Below are 22204 nucleotides of genomic sequence, written 5' to 3'. Positions count from 1 at the left end.
AACCAGGAGGACTTTTGATTTGGATACACAGACGCCTGTAGAGAACTGGGACAACACAGACTCTTACCAGGATTACTTTGATTTGGATGACAAAGACGCAGACGTGCTACTGTGAGTATGCAGCTTTGGCTTTTTTTTGCGTATGTACGTAACTTTTTTAAAATATATAAGCTTTATGAACCTTGGGTTAGGTGAACGGTCTTTTGGGCTGAGTGATTGTGTGTGTTGATCATGTGTTTGAATTGTATTGGCGTGTTCTATGGAGCTAGGAGCTAGCAGAGGAGCTAGGAGCTAGCATAACACGTACCGTACCGTAAGTGCGCGTCACGTACGTAACTTTTTAAAAATATATAAGCTTTATGAACCTTGGGTTAGGTGAACGGTCTTTTGGGCTGAGTGATTGTGTGTGTTGATCGGGTGTTTGAATTGTATTGGCGTGTTCTATGGAGCTAGGAGCTAGCAGAGGAGCTAGGAGCTAGCATAACAAACACGCAGGTGTTATTATGCAGGATTAATTTGTGGCATATTAAATATAAGCCTGGTTGTGTTGTGGCTAATAGAGTATATATATGTCTTGTGTTTATTTACTGTTGTAGTCATTCCCAGCTGAATATCAGGTACCGTGAGTATGCAGCCTTGGCTGCTAAACATTCGATAACTTGACCGTATGTGCGCGTCACGTACGTAACTTTTTAAAAATATATAAGCTTTATGAACCTTGGGTTAGGTAAACGGTCTTTTGGGCTGAGTGATTGTGTGTGTTGATCAGGTGTTTGAATTGTATTGGCGTGTTCTATGGAGCTAGGAGCTAGCAGAGGAGCTAGGAGCTAGCATAACAAACACGCAGGTGTTTTTATGCAGGATTAATTTGTGGCATATTAAATATAAGCCTGGTTGTGTTGTGGCTAATAGAGTATATATATGTCTTGTGTTTATTTACTGTTGTAGTCATTCCCAGCTGAATATCAGGTCACCCCCGGCTCTCACAGCATCTTCCCTATCTGAATAGCTTCAACTCCCCACTAGTCCTTCACTTGCACTTTACTCATCCACAAATCTTTCATCCTCGCTCAAATTAATGGGGAAATTGTCGCTTTCTCGGTCCGAATCTCTCTCACTTCATGCGGCCATCATTGTAAACAATAGGGAACTTTGCGTATATGTTCAACTGACTACGTCACGCTACTTCCGGTAGGTGCAAGCCTTTTTTTTATCAGATACCAAAAGTTGCAATCTTTATCGTCGTTGTTCTATACTAAATCCTTTCAGCAAAAATATGGCAATATCGCGAAATGATCAAGTATGACACATAGAATAGATCTGCTATCCCCGTTTAAATAAAAAAAATTCATTTCAGTAGGCCTTTAAGTCAACAATTGGACAACACTGGATATGCCTGGCTGCATCGCTGTCGGCTGGCTGTGTGTGTGTTGCACGTTGACGACGCTCATTCGCTGTCTCCTGTCACGTGACTAGGCCAGCTCTATACTCTGCCAGGTACAGGGGTGTCCCAGCACATAGTAAGTTAAGTAAGTCATCAAAAACATCTGAAAGTGATGCTTGCACCCCCCACACGCCGTTTTTTGGTTTATATCGATACTTTTTTCAGAAAAGTGATGCCAAATGAGTAGCGTGTGAGTATCGATATATCGATACCACAGGATCGATACGCACATCCCTACTGGAGGATTAGTTTTCGGGTCTTTAGTGTTCTCCGGTTGATTCCTTCCGGTTGAGCACGTTTCCAAAGCTGTTTCAGTGTTAAAACTATTACCGTAAATGTGAAAGTGTTTGACATTATAATAAAACACAATTAGCTCAGGAATTCGATACTCACATTCAAGCCAAAGCCACACAGTCTCGGTATACAATAAACATGAAATCAAGAAATTTGAGACCAAATGCTTCTCGTCTTGAAAAACTTATCGAGTTCAAATTCCACATCCACGCAAAGCGCCATCTTGAAAGCGGCAAAAACACGTAGGAATAGTCCGCCATTTTTATTTACGTATTAAAAAACACGGGAGAGTCGGATGTTAACTCAAAATGTCAATTAGAACATTATTTATAGAAAATATAAAATGTGTTGTCCGGATAACGAATTAGTGGTTGGAAATCTACATGTATGACAAATTAAGCCTGTTATTTAATGTTTAATTATGCACATTGCCCATTATATATTCCTAGTTTCTATCCATCCATCCATCTACAATACAATTCCCTTTACAGTAACTATTAGCAAAACACGTTTAATTACCTTGTATGGCTTATAGTACACTCAGGAATCCAAATAGTATAACTATTCATTAAAACACACACAAAATATTGATATAACCAATAATATGACAGCGCTTCAAAACAGGAAGTGCACTTGGAATTTCAAATTAAAGTGCACATTAAAAGTAGTTTTTTTACGAAGTCAAAAAAATGGGCCTGTTATGTAGCTGACTGATATAACTTCAGATTACAGTACAGTTAATTACTAAAGAGAACATACTTACAATTTTAATATTCAGGATATTTTCAATAGCTTTTTGTGCATATCATGACATCCCAAATATTTCCAGACATACTGGCTTTAATATTGCTTAAAAACAGGAAGTACCCTTAGGATTTAAAAAAAAAATGTCGTATGACCTAGCTTAGTTTCATGAGATGTATATTTTAGTTTCTTGTCATGAATTGAGGTGAATTATATTTCTATAGCGCTTTTCTCTCGTGACTCAAAGTGCTTTACAAAGTGAACCCCATTATCTAACATTTAAACCATTGTGAGTGTCACTGGGAGCAGGTGGGTAAAGTGTCTTGCCCAAGGACACAACGGCAGTGACTAAGATTGCGGAAGCGGGGATCGACCCTGGAACCCCCAAGTTGCTGGCACGGCCGCGCTACCAACCGAGCCACACCGTCATAGTCTTTATTCTGTATTGTGACACCTGGTTTCAACCTAAAGTCTGACAAAGCACTAATTTAATTTCCACGTGACTCTTCTTGTTAGTAAAATGACAGATGCATTTATTCATTATGTACACTTGACCTATAAAAAGACAGGCAAACACGGGAAAAGCCAGGGGAGCATCCTCACGTCATTATGTACATACATGTATACTGTATATATGCCCCAGATGATCATACATTAATAACATTATCAACATAAATCACTGTAAACAACACCAAAGATGAGCCACGTATTCAATCAGCACAAATACATATATATGTAAATATATATATACATATATACACTACCATTCAAAAGTTTGGGGTCACATTGAAATGTCCTTATTTTTGAAGGAAAAGCACTGAAGGATAACTTTAAACTAGTCTTAACTTTAAACAAATACACTCTATACATTGCTAATGTGGTAAATGACTATTCTAGCTGCAAATGTCTGGTTTTTGGTGCAATATCTACATAGGTGTATAGAGGCCCATTTCCAGCAACTATCACTCCAGTGTTCTAATGGTACAATGTGTTTGCTCATTGGCTCAGAAGGCTAATTGATGATTAGAAAACCCTTGTGCAATCATGTTCACACATCTGAAAACAGTGTAGCTCGTTACAGAAGCTACACAACTGACCTTCCTTTGAGCAGATTGAGTTTCTGGAGCATCACATTTGTGGGGTCAATTAAACGCTCAGAGTGGCCAGAAAAAGAGAACTTTCATCTGAAACTCGACAGTTTATTCTTGTTCTTAGAAATGAAGGCTATTCCACAAAATTGTTTGGGTGACCCCAAACTTTTGAACGGTAGTGTATATACATATATTATATATATATATACATATATATACATACACATATATATACATATATTATATATATATATACATATATATACATATATATGTACATATATACATGCATATATACATGCATATATATATATATATATATATATATATATATATATATATATATATATATATATATGTATATATATATATATACACACATATATACTGTACATGCATATATATCTACACATATACATATATACATATATATATACACGTGTATATATACACATACATACACATAAATATATAGATATATATAGTCTTCAATACAATGTACACAAGTTTTACAAGTGGATGTGCTCTTCACAGTTATGGCAAATTGTCAACTGAAATAACTTACTAAACTACTAGACGACGCAGTTGCGTCAATGAAATTATTAATTTACAATTAGCAGCATCTCTGTTTGAGCCAGTTGAATACTCATTTTGAAACTTTCAACATAGTACGTTTGAGAAGATATACGGTAACTATGAATCCTGCTGGCTAGTATTGATTAGAAAAATAGGTGCTTTTAGTACAAAAGCTGCAGACTTTGAGGGTTGGTACGGTGAAATGCACATGGAGAATATCAAATGCAAAAGGATGATCATTAACAAACATGGAAGACGTGGCTCAGTGCGTTGGACAGCCCTTGGTATCCGGCGGTGCATGACAAGAGCTTCCTGTCGTAAAAGAATAGCAATCGCTAAGTGTGTGTCTTTTGTGACTGTTTTGTTTTAGGCACGAGGCGTTGTCAAGGATCACAGTGAGACTAGGTCAGCGGTTGTTGTCGTGTTGTGTAGCGGACACACATTTATGCTAGGTAAGGATGGTGTGAGTGCATCATTGGGGTCCAGAAATGGCGGGGCCGCCTTTGGTCGTCCTGGCAGCGGCCAGCTGGTGGCCGTGGATCAGCTGCTTGCTGGGGCTCTGAGCGGGGGCGCCTCCTCCCTTGGCCTGCGGAGACAAGGCGCTTCTGGCAGGGTTAAAGGCAGGACTGGCGCCGGAACAGCCCGTCGCTGGCTGCAGAGGGTTGGACATGGCGAGGCCCGCTGGAAGTGCAGACAAGACATAAGAGCCTCAGATTATAGAGGCGGACTTTTATTGTTGTGTAGATTTCCACCTGGAGGAAGTAAACCCACACACACAAACTCTGTGTTTAAATAATTTTAGTGTTTATAACCTTTGGAAAGGCTATAGCCATAAGCTGCATAGGCTGCTGCTGAGGCAGCTGCTGCACCCGCCATCGCCCCCGCTATGGCCGCCGCGCTGCCTGCTGTTGACTTGCGTCCACGCCCTTTGCACCCAGACTTGGGCCCACCTCCCGATCCTTTTGGACGTCCTCGACTCCGACCCGACCTGCCTCTGCCGGGACTGATTGTGTCTGAGGCAGAAACGCCTGAACGAGGGAGGAAATGTACACAATAATATTTTTAAGTTTACGTGATATTTTTCTAATCAATACAGGCACTGTTAGTCAGAGGCCTTTTGTCACTGTCATTGAGCCTAAACATAATTTATTACAACACGAAAGGGACAAGCGGTAGAAAATGGATGGATGGATGGATAAACGGAAAATACCAAAAAGAGAACAAAATCAGCAAAATAAGTATACACATTAACAATAGCAGGACGCAGCCTCTCTTTAAATGAATCACATCTTTATATAATAATTCACCCAGGACTTTTGCACAGTGCTGTTCACTACATTGTGTACTACAAAAAACGGGGAACATAAAAGAGTAAGTTTTCCAGCCGATTTCCACTTTGTCAAGGTGCTATTGTGTTTATTATGCCAGCAGCTTCTCCTGCTCTGCCAGTTCTTTTTTTGACAATGTTTACCAGTCAAGCAGAGGGTCAGATGTCAACAAAACAGTACACGGAAACAAGTATTGGGCCATAACACCAACAGTAAGTTAACATGGAAGCAAGTATTGAGTTGGTCCCGCCCAAAGTTGTAGCTTCTACAGCTTGCACTCATCTCGGAAGACTTTTTACTAGATTTTAGAGCGTCAGTGGAACTTTCTGTTTATTTGGGAGGTCAGAGGTCACAGACGTTGGAACCAAGAAGTCTTAGGAAGGGCCCAAAGTGTTCCCACAGAGTTGGCAGTATGAGGTTTTACCATCCTGGGGGAACTAAAGGGTCTTGTCCAACCCTAATTATTTTTTCATCTGAAGTAAACCTAAACCTCCTTTATCAGGCTTTTCTACACATCCTAAAATACAGACTACAGCTCTGCTAACTATCCAGCATTCAGCAACAGACATGGGATTTGGAGGTTGAGTCATCAGCATACAACAATGTGGTTGTTAAAATTTTAGTGAAATGTTAGCATGTAGCTAACATAGCTATGCTAGTGCCGCTAACGTTTGTATGCTCCTGTTCCACTCCCTAATGTTACATTGTTGTATGTGATATTAGGACTTTGATTACATTGGACAAGTGCAGAGTTAGTGCATATGTCAAAAGTGGACTAAGTACACAATAAAACTTCTTGGAGATCAACACAGCTCATTAGCATTAAAGCTACACTCACAATGCTTATTGGAAGTTTATTAAACAGTCCAAGTTCTAGCAACAAGGCTAGCACACTTCCAATATAATATTGTGTACATCTGGGGCTATGTCTCACCGTTCATGTTGTCGGAGACAGAGCCAGAAACGGACACGGGGGAGTTGGTGGCACGCGACTGTTGTGCAGACGACAATGGTTCGTCAACGATGACCAACATGTCACTGCTGCTCTCGTCGGCGTCTGCGTCTGGCGGCAGGGAGCCGGGCTGAAGTTCGCTGCTCAGCGAGATCTGTTGGACAACAGGAGCACACACAGACATGCACACAGGCTGGGGTCAGCACCACGGAGGGGCGGAATCATAGCAGGTTTGATAAAGACATGTACAGAGGTTTGGTCCCGGGAGCAAAGAGTGACAAGGTAGGAAATAAAGGATAGGAGGAGGAAGTGAGAGCCCAATTTGAAAGCACATGATGAAGATGGTAAGTTTGTGGCTGTGAGCAAAGTCTTCTCAAAGCCTTTTAACTCTCTCACCTCGCTAAAGGGGCTGGGCATGGCCGAGTCCATTTCTGCACTGATGAAGGAGTCGTCTCCGTCCGCAGACAAGTTGGAGTTGTCAGCCGAGGGCGTGTGTGAGATGACCAGGTTGGTCTCCTTCCTCTTCTTGTTCTCCGACTCCTCCGTCTTCTTCTGTCAATCAAGAACAAGTCTTAAGGTACGCCTGCAGAATAAATGGTGTTCCAATACAAAATGTCAATTGTCAGTAATCCTATTCATTATTATCCTATTTATCATTGGTGAAGTTAGCTCTTGTCGTGGAGACCACAAGAGGATATCTCACAAGGACCACAGGCCAGATGGTAAGGATATCTGATATTGGATTCCCCATTGGAGCATCTCTAATGATTCTCTGACCTCACATGTCACTTCACAATCACTTGTTCACCATCACTTTTTCACATCATTTGTTCACCGTCACTTGATCACTGTCATCTGTTGGGGTTTTGGCTTTTTCAGGTGTATTTTTAGCAAGGGCAACCAAAAAGGATACCAGTGATAGTGAGGAGGCAAACTATGATGATAACCATAGAACAGGACATTTAAGTGTGACGTAGTGGGAGCGCAGCAACAAAAGCTGTGCATGTCCCCTATCCTGACTGCTCAGTACATGTTAACATCGATAATATATGAAAAGTCCATGAAAAAGTCAGATGAACTCACCTCTCAGGCACATGCAGTAATGTTTCATCATCACATGTCGTAACGAACACATATGTATTTTTTTGAGTGCAGGCTTCTTTTTACACTTGTATGAAGTTAACGTACAGTTTAGTGGTTTTGTTAATGGTAATTTATATTTTATTGTATTTTAAAACGATGCCTTTACAGTTAATAAAGGAGTAATGAGGGCAACAGTTTGACCCTGGAACAGACAATTTCTATCTATAGGACTTCTTATTGAAAACAATCTCGAATGGATTGTTTTGAGGTTACACAGTAATATTAAAATGACACATACATTTCCAGAACGCTATGGTCTTACCTTCTCAGCGTACTTCTCCCTCTTCCTCTTGCGCTCCTTCACTTTGCTGCTCTCCTCCTGCTGCCGCTTCTCTTCTTGCCTCTGACGCACTGCAGGGGACAACAGCCTAAGATGACTCACAAATCTTAGCACGTGTATGTTTTAAAATCATCCCTCACGTTTCTTCTCCAGCTCGTCATCGTCTAGCAGCAGGCTGACGACCTCTTTGGGTTTAAGCGTGTCAGGTTTGAAGTTACCGCCAGAAATCACAACCCTTTGGATCTGAGTGGACAGAAAAGAAGGAAAGTTACTAGTAAAATTCAGCAATTGACACCTTTTTACCGGGAACGAACGAGCCAAACCTCGCTCTTCTCCTTGGCCCGCTGCAGGATGCGCTCTTCGATGCTGCCCTGGCAGATAAGCCGATAGACAGTCACCTGCTTGGTCTGACCTAGGCGGTGGGCTCGGTCCATGGCCTGCTGGTCCACTGTGGGGTTCCAGTCGCTGTCGTAGAAGATAACCTGGAGGAAGACGAGTCTTTTGACAGGGCATGTTCATCCCACTTGAATTTACAACAGAGAGCGACAGATTAGGCTAAGACGTGTAAAACACAGACATTGTTGTATGTATTTATGTATGTTGTATTGCTTGTAATCAGTCACGTGACTTCTTCCCGAAAGTGAAAAACAATGGTGGTCAATCAAGCCAAGATGGCCATTGTGCAGCAAGCAGTGGGCAAACTATCTGAGTACACAAGGGGCCTAAATCTTCCAGCAAAAAGCAGGTACGAGCAAAAGAATCCAACTAAGTAATGGAATCAATCTATCTCCTTTTTTGAAAAGAGTCCAAATGGCACCAAAACGGTAGTTTGGTAATGAAAATGGTACTGTGCTACCAATATACTAATGGTGTGTTATAACCCTATATCTAAAACAAAACTTAGGCCATGTCCACACAAACACAGATACTTAATAAACACATACTTATCTCTGCGTTTACGCCTCTTGTCCACACACAAACGGATATTTTTGTCTTTAAAAATGCACAATTTTGCAAACACCCATTGTGTTATTGGTGCGTGCGCCTGGAAGAGTGGCAGCACATCACAGTAGCTCCTAACTGAGCTAGTGTGTTGAATAATTTCCCTTGTGGATCATTAAAGTTTGTCTAAGTCTGCGTGTACACGACTCAAACGGAGACTTGCACTCCTCTGATGACATCACAGTTGTGTGCTGTCATCTCCAAAGCTCGACAACAATACTCTCCTGGCTTTAAACACTATAAGAGGACTTACTGTATGTTTGATTGTAAACATACTGCTATTTTCACTTTTCATTGATAAAAAAGATGCATCAAAATGGGCTTTGCGACACTTCCGCCAGCGTCAATGTCAGCCAAGTGTTTTAAATACAATCACTGTCGGACCTCCAGCTGATGGGATAACTTAGACAAGCAAGACTTTTTGCTCTGTGTCATGAGAAAGGTGCAATCAATATTTATTTGTTTTTATTTGTATCCTTATTTACGACAAATCATGAAGTTAACTTCCGTGTGTTGGTTCCACACCTTGCGCGCGCTTATAACGCGTCCGAGCAACTAAAATGTTGTGTTTCAGCAGCACAGGCGCGTATGCGCGCTTTAAAAACTAAAAAAATATCTATAATGTTCCTGTGTAAGTGCAGGCTGGTTTTAAAGATAATATACATATTGTACGTGTAATATATCAAAACAAACATTGTAATAACAGAGGTGTAAGGCCACCAGGTCAGCTTTTGTTGCTTTTCCAGGCTTCTGATTGGACGAAATACGCATGACAGCTGGCGAAAGCGTTTGGGTGTACAAAGAGACAGTTTTGAAACTGCACTTGTGTGGATGGCGTTCGTTTTAACCCCAGATATGCGTTTTTGAAACTATCCGTGTTCATGTAGACATGGCTTTAAATAAATGCTGACTCACAGTGTCTGCAGCAGTTAGGTTAATACCCAGCCCGCCAGCCCTGGTGCTCAGCAGGAACACAAAGATGTCCGTCCTATTGGGAGACAGTGATAGGGTGAGGGACAGACACACAATATAAAATAGAAATATAAATGTTTTTTAAATGACTTAATATACATAAAAGAAGACATCACAGAACAGTGCAAAATATATGCATCCAAAGAGTGAAAGGAAATTAATACCACCTTACAAACCATAAGTTAAAATTCCACACAACTAGCATGATTGAAACTGGTGTTGAACATGAAGTTGCCATCCACATAAAATGTCTACAGCTGTGTATTATTATTAATACTATGACAATACAACAATTTTAGTATCTAAAATGCTGGCCAGTAATGTATTACAATGATACACGCACACACAGACGCACTAGTCATTATTCCTCCCTTCTAATTCCTCTTGACATATTTAGTGATCAAGGCGAGAAACACACACATCCACACTAACACGTTGATAGGTATCACGTCCACCCACCGACTTTGGAAGTCTGCCACCATGTCTCTGCGCTCTGAGATTTTGGAGGATCCGTCCAGGCGCATGTAGGTGTGCTTGCGGTACACCATGTACTCCTGGAACACACAATTCAGGAAGAAGTGAGCATATTGTAAACGCTTCCGCTATCTTAGTTAAGTGTCTAGTTAGATCAAATCGACAGCATCTAGCAGCCTTATCTATCTCTGCATGGGCTTTAGAATGTTGCTACTCAGCTGTTGGGTGTGAAAGTCATATATGTTAAACACTTGTAGTCCAGTTTTTTTTACAATCAATTCCTGGGCACCAATAATGTTGACTGAACAGTTTGCTCCTTACCTCTATTACGACATCGGTTCTAATGCTGCTGCAGTGTCATGAAAACGTCTTTTCTTCTGCAGTCGACATTATTTTTTTGCTGAGCAGAGTGGATCCAGGAGGAAAAACGTATAGGTCAAAGAAAGCTATGTTTTATTTTCCACTTTCTCATGTACGGTACTCCAAACATAATTAAAAAAATATACTTCCTCTTTGCTCTTTAGGTAATAATAAGAGCATTTTACTGTATATCCTATCCTCCTGAGAGCCAGCATCCTCTGCCATGGACATTTGTTTTTGCGTCATTTCTTTTGTCAAGAGTTACAAATTTCAGTAAAAATAACACTGTTATGCAAAATACAAATGTCCACAGCAGAGGACGCTGGAGCTCAGAAGGTTATGACTGTTACTTATTCCCAACCTGGAATAGTTGAAGGTTCTGGAGGTCACGTCCAAGAAAGAACGTCAGAAAAACCCTGCTTTTCTTATCAGGAGAAACAGAATTAGACCGCATTTATAGACTTGATTGATAGGCTCCTAGCCTTAGCTTATCTTCAACTGAGCTTGAGGAATTCCCGTGTGAGTCCGAGATCTTTATCCCAGACGCACCATGATGGAGGCAGAAGTCGACGTTAAATATTTTCAATTGTGTCCACTCTGAGTATGAGGGGCCCCCAAAAGAGCAGGGGTCACAGCAAACCGCAGTGATGAGGTGACATGTTGATCTCTCTTTAAGCGTCCGACCCCTGACATCCCCCCGGTCAAACACGACGATCCCAATGGCACGCACACATCAACACTCACCTCTCCAAATCATTACAGAACCACATGTTTGACCCGAACTGCTCTACTATCACATTTTGTTGATACTCTTTTGGATCTTACCTTTTCTTTACTTTCACTCATATTTTTACCTAACGTCTGTTATTATTGTGTCTGTTATGTTTTTTATATAAACATTTTTGTATTTAAGTGCTGCCTGTTGCCTGTGTTGGCGAGCTAAAGACAATTTTCCACTTGGGTAGACAATCAAAATTATATTCTTTTCTACAGACGATATCAACCATTTGACACTGTGTACCCCCTAATACCAAACCTCTGACACGACACGGCCTGCCCTTCTCAGGGTCCCATCTGTTCCGAGTGAAGGCAACATTAGTGTGATGCGCCACAAAAAAATAAAACACTGCTGCTCTTGGATTCTCTTTTTGAATTCTTGGCAGCTGAATCAAAATCCATCAAAACGGATTATTACGTTGCTAGAATGCAACATCTTTAATAGAGCTTTGGTATCACAGCAAGGGTGCGTTCAATGCTTGGACTCTGAAAGCTTGTCTTGTCTTTATTACAAGATATGCTGAAGGTCAGTTTGATTTATACATTACAGGAAGTTTTACTGCACATGTTTTATGATTTTGGGAGAGAACAGACAAGTTGTGTCTCTTACCCCTGATGCATAGGATGCAAAACGGCTGCAGAACATCATCGCAACGGCGGAGGACTTGTTCGAATTTTATTCAAGTCAATTGGTCCATTTTCACAGCTTGCAAAAAGTCACCGACATGGCGGTGACGTTCCACATCCCTGCGCTATGGTTCAATTTAGCTAAAATCTGCTTGTGTTGGACAGGAATTCATGCACAAACACAAAAAAATTATCCGGTTTACTTTCAAAATAGAATAGTCCATCTTCAAATCGGATCGTATTGCACTTTGAAACGTCCTTGTGGGCTGAGGTGGACACAAAGTTATCTTGTCAAAGGATTTCAAAAAATAAGTTCACCGAGTTGACACAAATGGATGAGGACGTGCTGATTCTGGGGATCCAAAAGAAGCATCTACAGCAGGGGCCGTATCAGGTTTAATCTAGGTTAAATCCGGCACGCGACCGGCAAGATGAGTTTGCTAAGTATAAAAATTAGCTGCATTTTTTTTGTGAAAGAAACTGCTGTTCTAAATGTGTCCTCTGGATGTCGCAATAGCAATTCCAGTGCAACCCACATCACACATGACACTGTTTAAAGATGGCGTGTCAGCTGACTTTAAGCGTCCTCTGGATTAGCTGCTGCTACTCCAATCAACGCAGGTGCAAGCAATCAGCTGCTCCTTTTGTTGCTGGCAGATGAATAATGGTGTTGCTACGCACAATACCTTCTTTTATTGTAAATTATCCACTTAATGGATAAAATAACGAAACGGTAAGATACAAAGACTTAAGTCAACTTGATCATCATCTTTGTAGGTAAAATTCCGTGCAGTGCTCGCAATTTGTTGACGACACGATGAGCACACTGAACTCCATTGTAAAAATGTATGTCTCTACACTTGTTTGTTCTATTTTATTTTATACTTAACCAATGTTCACATTGGTTAAGTTTGTAGTTATGTTTCCTTTAATTTGGCTACTGTGGTGTCATTTTGATAATTGTTTTGTTTATATTATAATTGTAATATATAAAGTTCTATTTTTGGTTGAAGTCAGATGAAGAAAACAATCTAAAGTTGTCTTTATTTATAAGTTTTAATGTCATGATTTAATCAGGCCGGTGGGACCCAAGTGGGAATAGATTTTTCTCCATGCGGCCCTTGAGCTAAAAATTAGTTTGACATCCCTGATCTACAGGCATATCCTGGGCAGCTATATGGGGTCCCGTGTGCTCCAGTAAGACACAGATGGAGGGTGTGTTTATTTAGCAGCTAACTCTTCAATTAGCTCCATCCCCAATTTAGGCATTTTGCAAGAATTCCCAAAACTCAGTGAGAACCCCACTGCCAACGCCAACACAGTTGGGTCGCAGCAACCCAGCAGCACTGTTATTCTTCTTCAGGCCACCAAGGTCTCCGCGATCCATCACCTCCTGCAACATGTTTGCAGTGTGAAACAACTGGACCAGCAATGAAAATAAGGATGATGACGGAGATTGGTGTTCCTCTCAAAATCAACTCCATCTGCAGGACTTTCATCTACAAACAGCTACAACTGAGGCGGGCAAATGTGCGATTCTCATACCGGGCCTCTTTAACTCTTTAGTGGAGGGAACGCTGTCAACGCCATCTATTATGACGCTATGAGGTCACTAGCAACAACATGCCACCTTAGTGAGATACAACCAGAGTTCTCCAGACGCACAGGAAGACGGTCTTTAACAACCTGGTGCCTGCTACACCTAGCCATCAAATATAATGAAACCTGGCTCCATAGTGATGTTAGTGACAAATATGGAGGCAACAAAGGCTTGAGAAAAACATTGTTAATTGTAGTACTTCATCTTATTTTATTCGTTTTTTCCAGTTCCAACTCTCTTTTTTCAACCCTGAGGCTTCTTGCCACTCTCGTTACTACCCCTCCCCCATCTGATTATGGCTCTCCCCTCCAGAAAAGACCCCTGCTAATTAACCCTGACCTGCTCATTAGCTGCCTAATGGGCGCACCAACAAGGAAGCGGCAGGCTGATTAGAGACTCTGAGGAGCTTCTCTGTGAAGCAGTTAAAAAACAAGGCTGGGGTTTCACCTGATATTTTATTGTAGTTTTTTCACCTCCCGATTACTGTAAATGATCTAATTATAGCCTAACTCGTAGGGGTGTAACGGTACATGTATCTGTATTGAACCGTTTCGGTACTGGGGTTTCCGTTCGGGGGTTTCGGTTCGGTTCAGAGGCGTACCGAACGAGTTTTCACACGAACATATTAAGTAGCCGCCTAAGCTTAAGTCTTAACAAGCTGCTCCGCTTCGTTCTGCTTCTGTCTCTGTCAGTACTCTACACAGCACCCAGCATTGTCCCACCCACACAACCATCTGATTGGTTACACGCAGAGCGGTAACAGCCAATCAGCAGTGCGTATTCAGAGCGATAACAGCCAATCAGCAGTGCGTATTCAGAGCGCATGGAGTCAGTGCTCCAGCGTCGAGCAGGTAGGTGTTTAGCAGGTAAGCATCAGGCAGCGGACTCTCCCCAAATTATAATAAACACCTCCCAGTCAACTACTAGTAACATCACTATAAGCCCGTTGACGTTCTAGAAATATAAACTGCAGCTCAGCTCGCTCGCAGTCCTGGCTTTAGGTGAAGGCTAATTAGCCTTCAGCGTAACGTTAGCTCATTTTGCGGTGTGTGTGTGTGTGTGTGTGTGTGTGTGTGTGTGTTACGGACAGCAAAGCCCTGTCTGTCTGTTATTTCACTTTACCTTTTTCTGTGTTGAAGCAGCAAAAAAGGACATTATGTTAAATGAAGAGTTTCTGTCTCTGATAGTTAATATAATAATGTAACTGCATCATAATGCCTACATGAACTCCATGGTGTTCAGGGATGAATAGTCTCTCCTATTGCTATTGTACTATTTTTTCAGCTATAGTTACATTAATCAATAGTAATGGAGCAGCCTAGTTTTGAATGGCAGCGTCCCTGCTATCACATGTTGATAAAAATATAACATTTACATGCTGTAATAAATTAAGCAAGATGAGTTGACTTGAAACTGTTTAATATTGCACTTTTTATATGTAGAAGAAAAGTTTTGTCATTTTATTTAAACTGAGCAACAACTTGAAGCAGTTTAATGTTGATTAACGTGGGCAGAATTATTATAGTGTTCCCAATGTTAAAAGGATAAAGCGATTGTTTACAAATTTGGTAAATAAATAACCAAAAAATTTATATTTTGTTGTTTTCTTACTATACCGAAAATGAACCGAGCCGTGACCTCTAAACCGAGGTAAGTACCGAACTAAAATTTTTGTGTACCGTTACACCCCTACTAACTCGCTTACAATAATTGTACGGAGGATGTTGAATATATATATATATATATATATATATATATATATATATATATATATATATATATATAAAATATATATATATATATATATATATATATATATATATATATATATATATATATATATATATATATGTATATATATATATATATATATAAAATATATATATATATATATATATAATATATAAAATATATATATATATATATATATATATATATATATATATATATATATATATGTATATATATATATATATATATATATATATATATATATATATATATATATATATATATATATATATATATATATATATATATATATATATATATATATATATGTAAAACAAGAACATTTGTTTACTTTTTCAGTCATTTTTTTTCATTTATTTATTTATTTCAGGCAATGACATAAAAAGTACAAAGTTGACAACACATAATATAAGTTAATATAGTGCAAAAGGTAATGTATAGTATGTAATGCATGATTGTCCAGTTTTGCCTGAAAGGAAGTGGGAAGAAGATCATTTATTTAATCCCACTCCCAGTTCTCCATTCAGTGATTATTCACATGAGTTTCACTGTTAATTTGTTCAAAGATTATAAAACAGATGTTGTATCATAGTGACATTACCACAGATAACAATAATTATTACACTGTAACAATAATTTGTATCAACAATGTAGGAATAATGAATATACCAACAATGGTAATAGACAAAATGCCAACAATGGTAATAGACAACATAGCAATAATGGTAATAGACAACATAGCAATACTGGTAAGGAAACATTGAGCAGATGTTAGCACTTTGAGACAGAGTACAACAGCAGGTCAAATAAAAGACCCTCATCTCTATATTTGAACCCGACCCCATGTTTATATAATAGTTTAAATCGATTAATAGTTTGGCATTGCTTGTGTTGTAAGTCCAGTTTGTTCCATAGTTTTAGCGACGGCGTGGCGAAGTTGGTAGAGTGGCTGTGCCAGCAATCGGAGTGTTGCTGGTTACTGGGGTTCAATTCCCACCTTCTACCTTCCCAGTCACGTCCGTTGTGTCCTTGGGCAAGACACTTCACCCTTTGCCTCTGATGGCTGCTGGTTAGCGCCTTGCATGGCAGCTCCCGCCATCAGTGTGTGAATGTGTGTGTGAATGGGTAAATGTGGAAATACTGTCAAAGCGCTTTGAGTACCTTGAAGGTAGAAAAGCGCTATACAAGTATAACCCATTTATCATTTATTTATCATTTACTCCGCATACAGACACACAAAAACGTTTACGAGTGGTTTAAGCTCTCTGCAATAAGAAAAATCCAAAGCCTCTCAAGTTATGAGCCTGCACTCGTCTTATTAAAAAACGTTGTAGATTAGGCGGCAATAATTTGTTAAATGCTTTATATAAGATTAGTAATGTATTATATTTAACAAGGTCATCAAATTTGAACAACTTTGATTGCATAAACAGATTGTGAGTATGTTCTAAATAACCAACGTTGTGAATGATCCGCACTGCTCTTTTCTGTAATATGATCAGAGGATGAATTGTGTTGTGGTAAGTATTCCCCCATACTTCAACACAGTATGTAAGGTATGGGAGTACCAAGATGCAGTATAGAGTACGGAGTGCATTTTCATTGAGGTATAGTTTATGCTTCTCAAGAAAAGATTAAAGTCGAGAGTTGAATAGTTTCTCTAAGATTTTTGAGAACTGAGGCAAAAGAGAGATTGGTCTGTAATTGGTGAAAGCGTGTTTGCTGTCACTTTTGAAGAGCGGAGTTACCTTAGAGATTTTCATTTGACTTGGAAAGCAGCCAGTCTGGAATGATAGGTTACATATATAAGTTAAGGGTCAGTATAACTTTTTGAACCAATATCATGTTGATATCATGGCTGTCAGTGGAGCACTTACTTTTACACTTCCGCACAATGTTTGTCACTTCCTGCTCATTTGTAGCTGAGAGGAAGAATGACGAAGAATTCTGTTCAATAGTTGATTTTGTAACTCCATTGTCTGGGATATCAACAGCCAATTTAGGACCAACATTTACAAAAAAACTATTAAACTTATTCACTACATTACTCATATTATAATCTTCACCGTTTTCATCAATAAAGTAATCAGGATGTGTCAACTTTGAATATCCTTGTTTGATTAGACTATTCAAAACATCCCAAGTTCCTTTTATATTGTTTTTGTTTTCATATAGTTTTTTTTTGATAATATAAAGGTTTGCTTGTTCTTATAATATCAGTTAATTTATTTTTGTACTTCTTGTATCGTTGTTCGACTTCTTTTGTTTTTATTTTGTTGAAAAGTTTGTAGAGATTGTTTTTCTTTTTACAGGCATTAATTACCCCTATTTTTATTTTTTCCTTTTATAAAATATTCTTTCACGGGGCAATGTTTATTATGCAGGGAAGTAAAGATGTCTAAAAAATTACAATAAGCACTGTCCACATTTGGTTCTCTGTATACTGAAGTCCAATCCTCAACTGCTAAACTATTGTTTAGGGCACAGATTGTTTCCTCAAGTTGTTATTTGTTTAGAGATTTTTGCCATAGTGTCTTTGGTTTTCTTGAGATGACAGTCATATAAAGTAAATGGTCAGTGATATCACATATAAATAGGCCACTGGTGACTTGATTTCCCATAATGTTAGTAAAAATGTTGTCAATGATTGTGGCACTATGTGTTGTTATTCTGCTTGGTTTGGTTATGGTTGGATATAGAGACAAGCTGTACATTGTGTCAATGAAGTCATCAACATGTTTTTTCTTGGTTGAGTTTAACAAATCAATGTTAAAATCACCACAGATAAATATGTTTTTTTGGTTCACAGAGGAAAATAGTTTACCCATCCACTCACTAAAAGTTTCTATGCTTGAACCAGGTGCCCGGTATACACAACTCATGAAGATATTTGTCTTTTTGTCATTTAGGATTTCCACTGTTAAACATTCAAATAATCCATCGACTGCTATGGTCATGTTTGTTAAAACTTTAAATGTAACAGATATATGAATGTACAATGCGACCCCTCCTCCTATTTTATCTATTCTATTTATGTATCTTAATTCATAGTCATTCAGACTAAAATCAATACCTTTATCATTGTTGAACCAGGTTTCAGTAATTGCAATAATGGTAAATGAATGACTAAATTATTTCAAGTAATCCTTGATAGCCTCAAAGTTAGTGTACATGCTTCGACTTTTGAAATGTATTATTGACAGAATATCTTCTGATTTTACACTGTTTTCATATTGTTCACAGGTAAAATAATTACAGTTTTTACTTTAACAATGATTCAGAGTGCAAGAGAAAGTAAAAAAAAAAAAGGTAGATCTCTTCGAACAGTCTTTTATGAACCAATACAGGGTGTCCCCAAAAATTTGACGAGATTTCGCAGGCCGATAATTTTGGCAATCCTTGTTTAATTAACCTCAAATTTGCACAGAACGTATAGAAAAAGATCAAGATGTCTCCCCTCTTTCTGCTAGCATTGATCAACTCAAGCAGAGAATCTCTTCCGCACTAGATAAAGTTACCCAAGATATGCTACAGCATGTTTGGCAAGAGCTTGACCGACTTGACATATGCCGTGTCACAGGTGGTGCACATATCAAAGGCTTATGTAATCAGCTTCAGAATAAACTTATCATGTTCAACACCTAAACTGTTCAATTTGATTGAGCTACACTGAGTAGTGTAAACAAAGAAGAAATGGCCGCTGTCAACGAAGAGGTAATGACCGCCGCCAACACAGAAGAAATGAAGAAGACACAGCCCCCGCCAAAAAAGAGGAAATAGATGCTGCTAACGAAAAAGGAATACCCAACACCAAAAAAGAAGAAATAGAAGCCACCAACAAAGAGGGAATAGCCACTTCAAACAGAGAAAAAATACCCGCTGCCAACGAAGAAGAAACAGCCATCGCCAACAAAGAGATAATAGTCGCCACCAACAAAGAAGACTTATCCGCTGCCAATGTGGCCAACGAAAAATACATATTCCTGAAGAGGAAATAGCCGCCACCAACAAAGAAGAAACAGCCGCCATCATTGACGAGGAAACAGCCACTGCCAACAAAGAAACAGCCGCCGCCAACAAAAAGGAAATAGCCACTGCAAACAGAGAAAAAATACCTGCCACCAACAAAGAAGAAACAGCCATAGCCAACGAAGAGGAAATAGTCGCCACCAACAAATGCCACCAACGAAAAAGACACAGCCGCCAATGAAGACAAAATAGCTTCCGCCAACAAAAAAGACATTGAAAAGGAATTAGTTGACCGGGCGAGCATGCTAAGCATTTGTTGCACAAACATACTAGCTTTGTAAGACAAGATCATAGACTGTATTGGACAAGATAGTTTACATACAAAATGTCCACTTCCATTTATTACAAGTAATAAGAAAACGTAAATGCCTTACTTAGCTATCAAGGAGGGAATTAACAAGTTTGGCATTAGATTAAAACATCTTCTCTGCCTTCAATCGTCTCCATCTTTCAAAGGCATACCCGATACAAATCCTCATTTTGTTCCTGGCTTTGTCATGAATAATTTGATAATTGTAATGAGGCCTTTTGGATATACTAAGGTCTGACATGTTTAGTAACTTTACCAGTAGCAAAAGCTAGACGAAGATGGCGGTGCATACCTGGCAATGTGGATGTAACACACTCACAAATTTTCTAATTGGTCAAACGGTGGAAGGCAGGGCATCGAAATGAAATCAATAACAAGATTTCGGGGCTGTAAATCTAATTTTAAAATGAGCATATCCCGGCTGAACTACTGTTATATAGGTATTCGAAAAGAACATGATTTATTAATGCCTTTTGACATATCGGGGCCATTTAATGACGACTTGACATGAAATTGTTACATATGGCTCTTTTAAGAATCGCAACCGACAATGGTTAGGAACTGGGATCGAAAAGAGAAATCAGAATTGGAACTGAATTGTTCAAATTTAAACAATGCCCAACTATACTGATGAGTTGATTGTGAACAACAAGTGTAACTATATATAAGTGTGATTATGCGTCTCAGCATTCACACAAAAAGCATGACTTTCACACAGACAACTGAGTTGATTGACATTTTAGGTATCACTGTCTGACGACCACTCATGGTACATAAAATACATATAAAATGTTTGTGTTAACTTCAGCACTTTATATGAACTTTGTTTTATTGTAGTAATAAAACAGACTATCTGTTCAAGACAGTTTAAAAAATTACTTAATAAAGCTACGTTTTTGGGTTATTTATCTAGCTTTATAATAATGTAATGGATTTAAATGAAAATACCTAAAATTGAAGGCTTTTCTTATCATTTTGGGTGGGATTAAAAATATTAATTACATGAATTAATTACAGACCTTAATTAATTATTTGCTTTTATAAATTGCTTGACAGCACTTTCAGTTGGCGGCCTTCGTGTCAACTGAAAAATACATGAATCGTAATTATTGCTAATGGATGAAGTTTAAGAAGAGATTTAAACCACCATTGTGTGTGGGTGTGTGTGTGTGTTTGTGTGTGTGTGTGTGTGTGTGTGTGTGTGTGTGTGTGTGTGTGTGTGTGTGTGTGTGTGGTGGGGTATACCTCAAGCAGGTCGATCATGCGAGTCATTTGGGAGTAGATAAGGACTCGATGTCCCTGTGCCTTTAGTCGACTCAACAAGACATCCAAAGTGTGAAGCTTACCGCTTTCCGTTATCAGACTCTCCTTATCTGCAAGGGGAAAGCAGCAGAAATCTGTAAGAGCACTTTCCTAGTCATCGTCAGCCATTTTTATTCAGAGGTTATCCACAATGTGTTAATCAATGCAGTCTTCAATCAGCTATATTATTCAGCATAAAGACCCTTTCACCTAAGAAGATCAGCTCAGGGTTCAATCCTTTTAAAGCCGCCTTCATTCGGCTGATCTGCCCTCTTTGTACGGGCCGCTAATTACGAGCGATAAGCAGGACAACATGAAAGAAAAAAAAGTGTTTTACATCGCAATGTCACTTTAGAATGTAGTGGGGTAGTTTGTGGACGTTACGTGTTCCTCTGATACACAACAGCCTGATGTCTGCTTGATAAAGAATTAACGTAATCTGACAATGGCATGTCGAGAGAAGGGTCGAGGGTTGCCATCGATCCGCTGACGGCAGCACTATGGTGCCAGTGTTGAGGGTTCACAGTCCTGAGTGTGTCCAGGTCTAGGGTAAGGGAAAGGTTACAAGAGAGTCCAGATTGGAGAGAGGCAAACTTGGTCTACCGAAGTGAGCCTCAGCCTGATGTCCAGAATCAAAACAAATTATAGACAAGAAGCAGTCAAATAAACATAATTTGGTGCAAACTGCCAATGGAGAACTGGTAGTACGGCCCAACAGACCCACAACACCCACAGGATCTAGTCTTCCTAGCTGGCAGCATTCTATGCTAATGTGCACTCTGACTGAACCGTGACTCCTGACCCTTTAGTGCAGCAGCCCCAGCAAGGTCAGGGCCTGCCGAGGTGTTAAAGAGGAACTAATAGAAGCGCCGAATAAGGGAGGAACACCCTGGGGAGCTATTGAAGGCACTCACCTCTGGGTCAATGCGCTAAATTCGGGCCGGGCGCGGGAAAAAGGGAAAGAGCTAAATTGTGAGGTAATTCTAGGACGCTAGAAAAACAAATAACACAAATTCTTGCATTTGTTGTCAAAGTACATCATCAACGACCTAGTTTTTAACAAAAAAAATTCACAAAAAAAGATTCAAAAATAAAAGTTAATGCCAAGCCACTGGTCACTCATGAAGGAATTTGAAGGCTTTTTTGT

The 22204-nt window shown here is 39.3% G+C and overlaps 1 protein-coding gene across 4 annotated transcripts in view; it reads right to left on the bottom strand.

Annotated features, from left to right (window-relative positions):
- Positions 1-3934: 3934 nt before the first annotated feature.
- The window catches only part of ino80 (INO80 complex ATPase subunit), a 69780-nt gene continuing 51510 nt past the window's right edge, over positions 3935-22204 (bottom strand). For 3 of the 4 annotated variants that reach the window (XM_062045139.1, XM_062045140.1, XM_062045138.1), the window contains exons 28-37: positions 21001-21128; positions 10286-10380; positions 9770-9842; positions 8176-8334; positions 7993-8095; positions 7835-7923; positions 6826-6981; positions 6412-6583; positions 4962-5177; positions 3935-4830 (exon numbers count right to left, since the gene is read on the bottom strand). In XM_062045139.1, the coding sequence (XP_061901123.1) occupies positions 4622-4830; positions 4962-5177; positions 6412-6583; positions 6826-6981; positions 7835-7923; positions 7993-8095; positions 8176-8334; positions 9770-9842; positions 10286-10380; positions 21001-21128 (1400 nt within the window). In that variant the 3' untranslated portion in view covers positions 3935-4621. The remainder of the gene's footprint in view (positions 4831-4961; positions 5178-6411; positions 6584-6825; positions 6982-7834; positions 7924-7992; positions 8096-8175; positions 8335-9769; positions 9843-10285; positions 10381-21000; positions 21129-22204) is intronic. The other variant, XM_062045141.1, reaches the window with a different exon arrangement.

Source organism: Entelurus aequoreus, linkage group LG04, assembly GCF_033978785.1.
Source record: "Entelurus aequoreus isolate RoL-2023_Sb linkage group LG04, RoL_Eaeq_v1.1, whole genome shotgun sequence".
NCBI classification, from domain to species: domain Eukaryota; kingdom Metazoa; phylum Chordata; class Actinopteri; order Syngnathiformes; family Syngnathidae; genus Entelurus; species Entelurus aequoreus.
The sequence above is the reverse complement of the archived record's forward strand: the minus strand, read 5'-3'. Positions and strand labels throughout refer to the sequence as shown.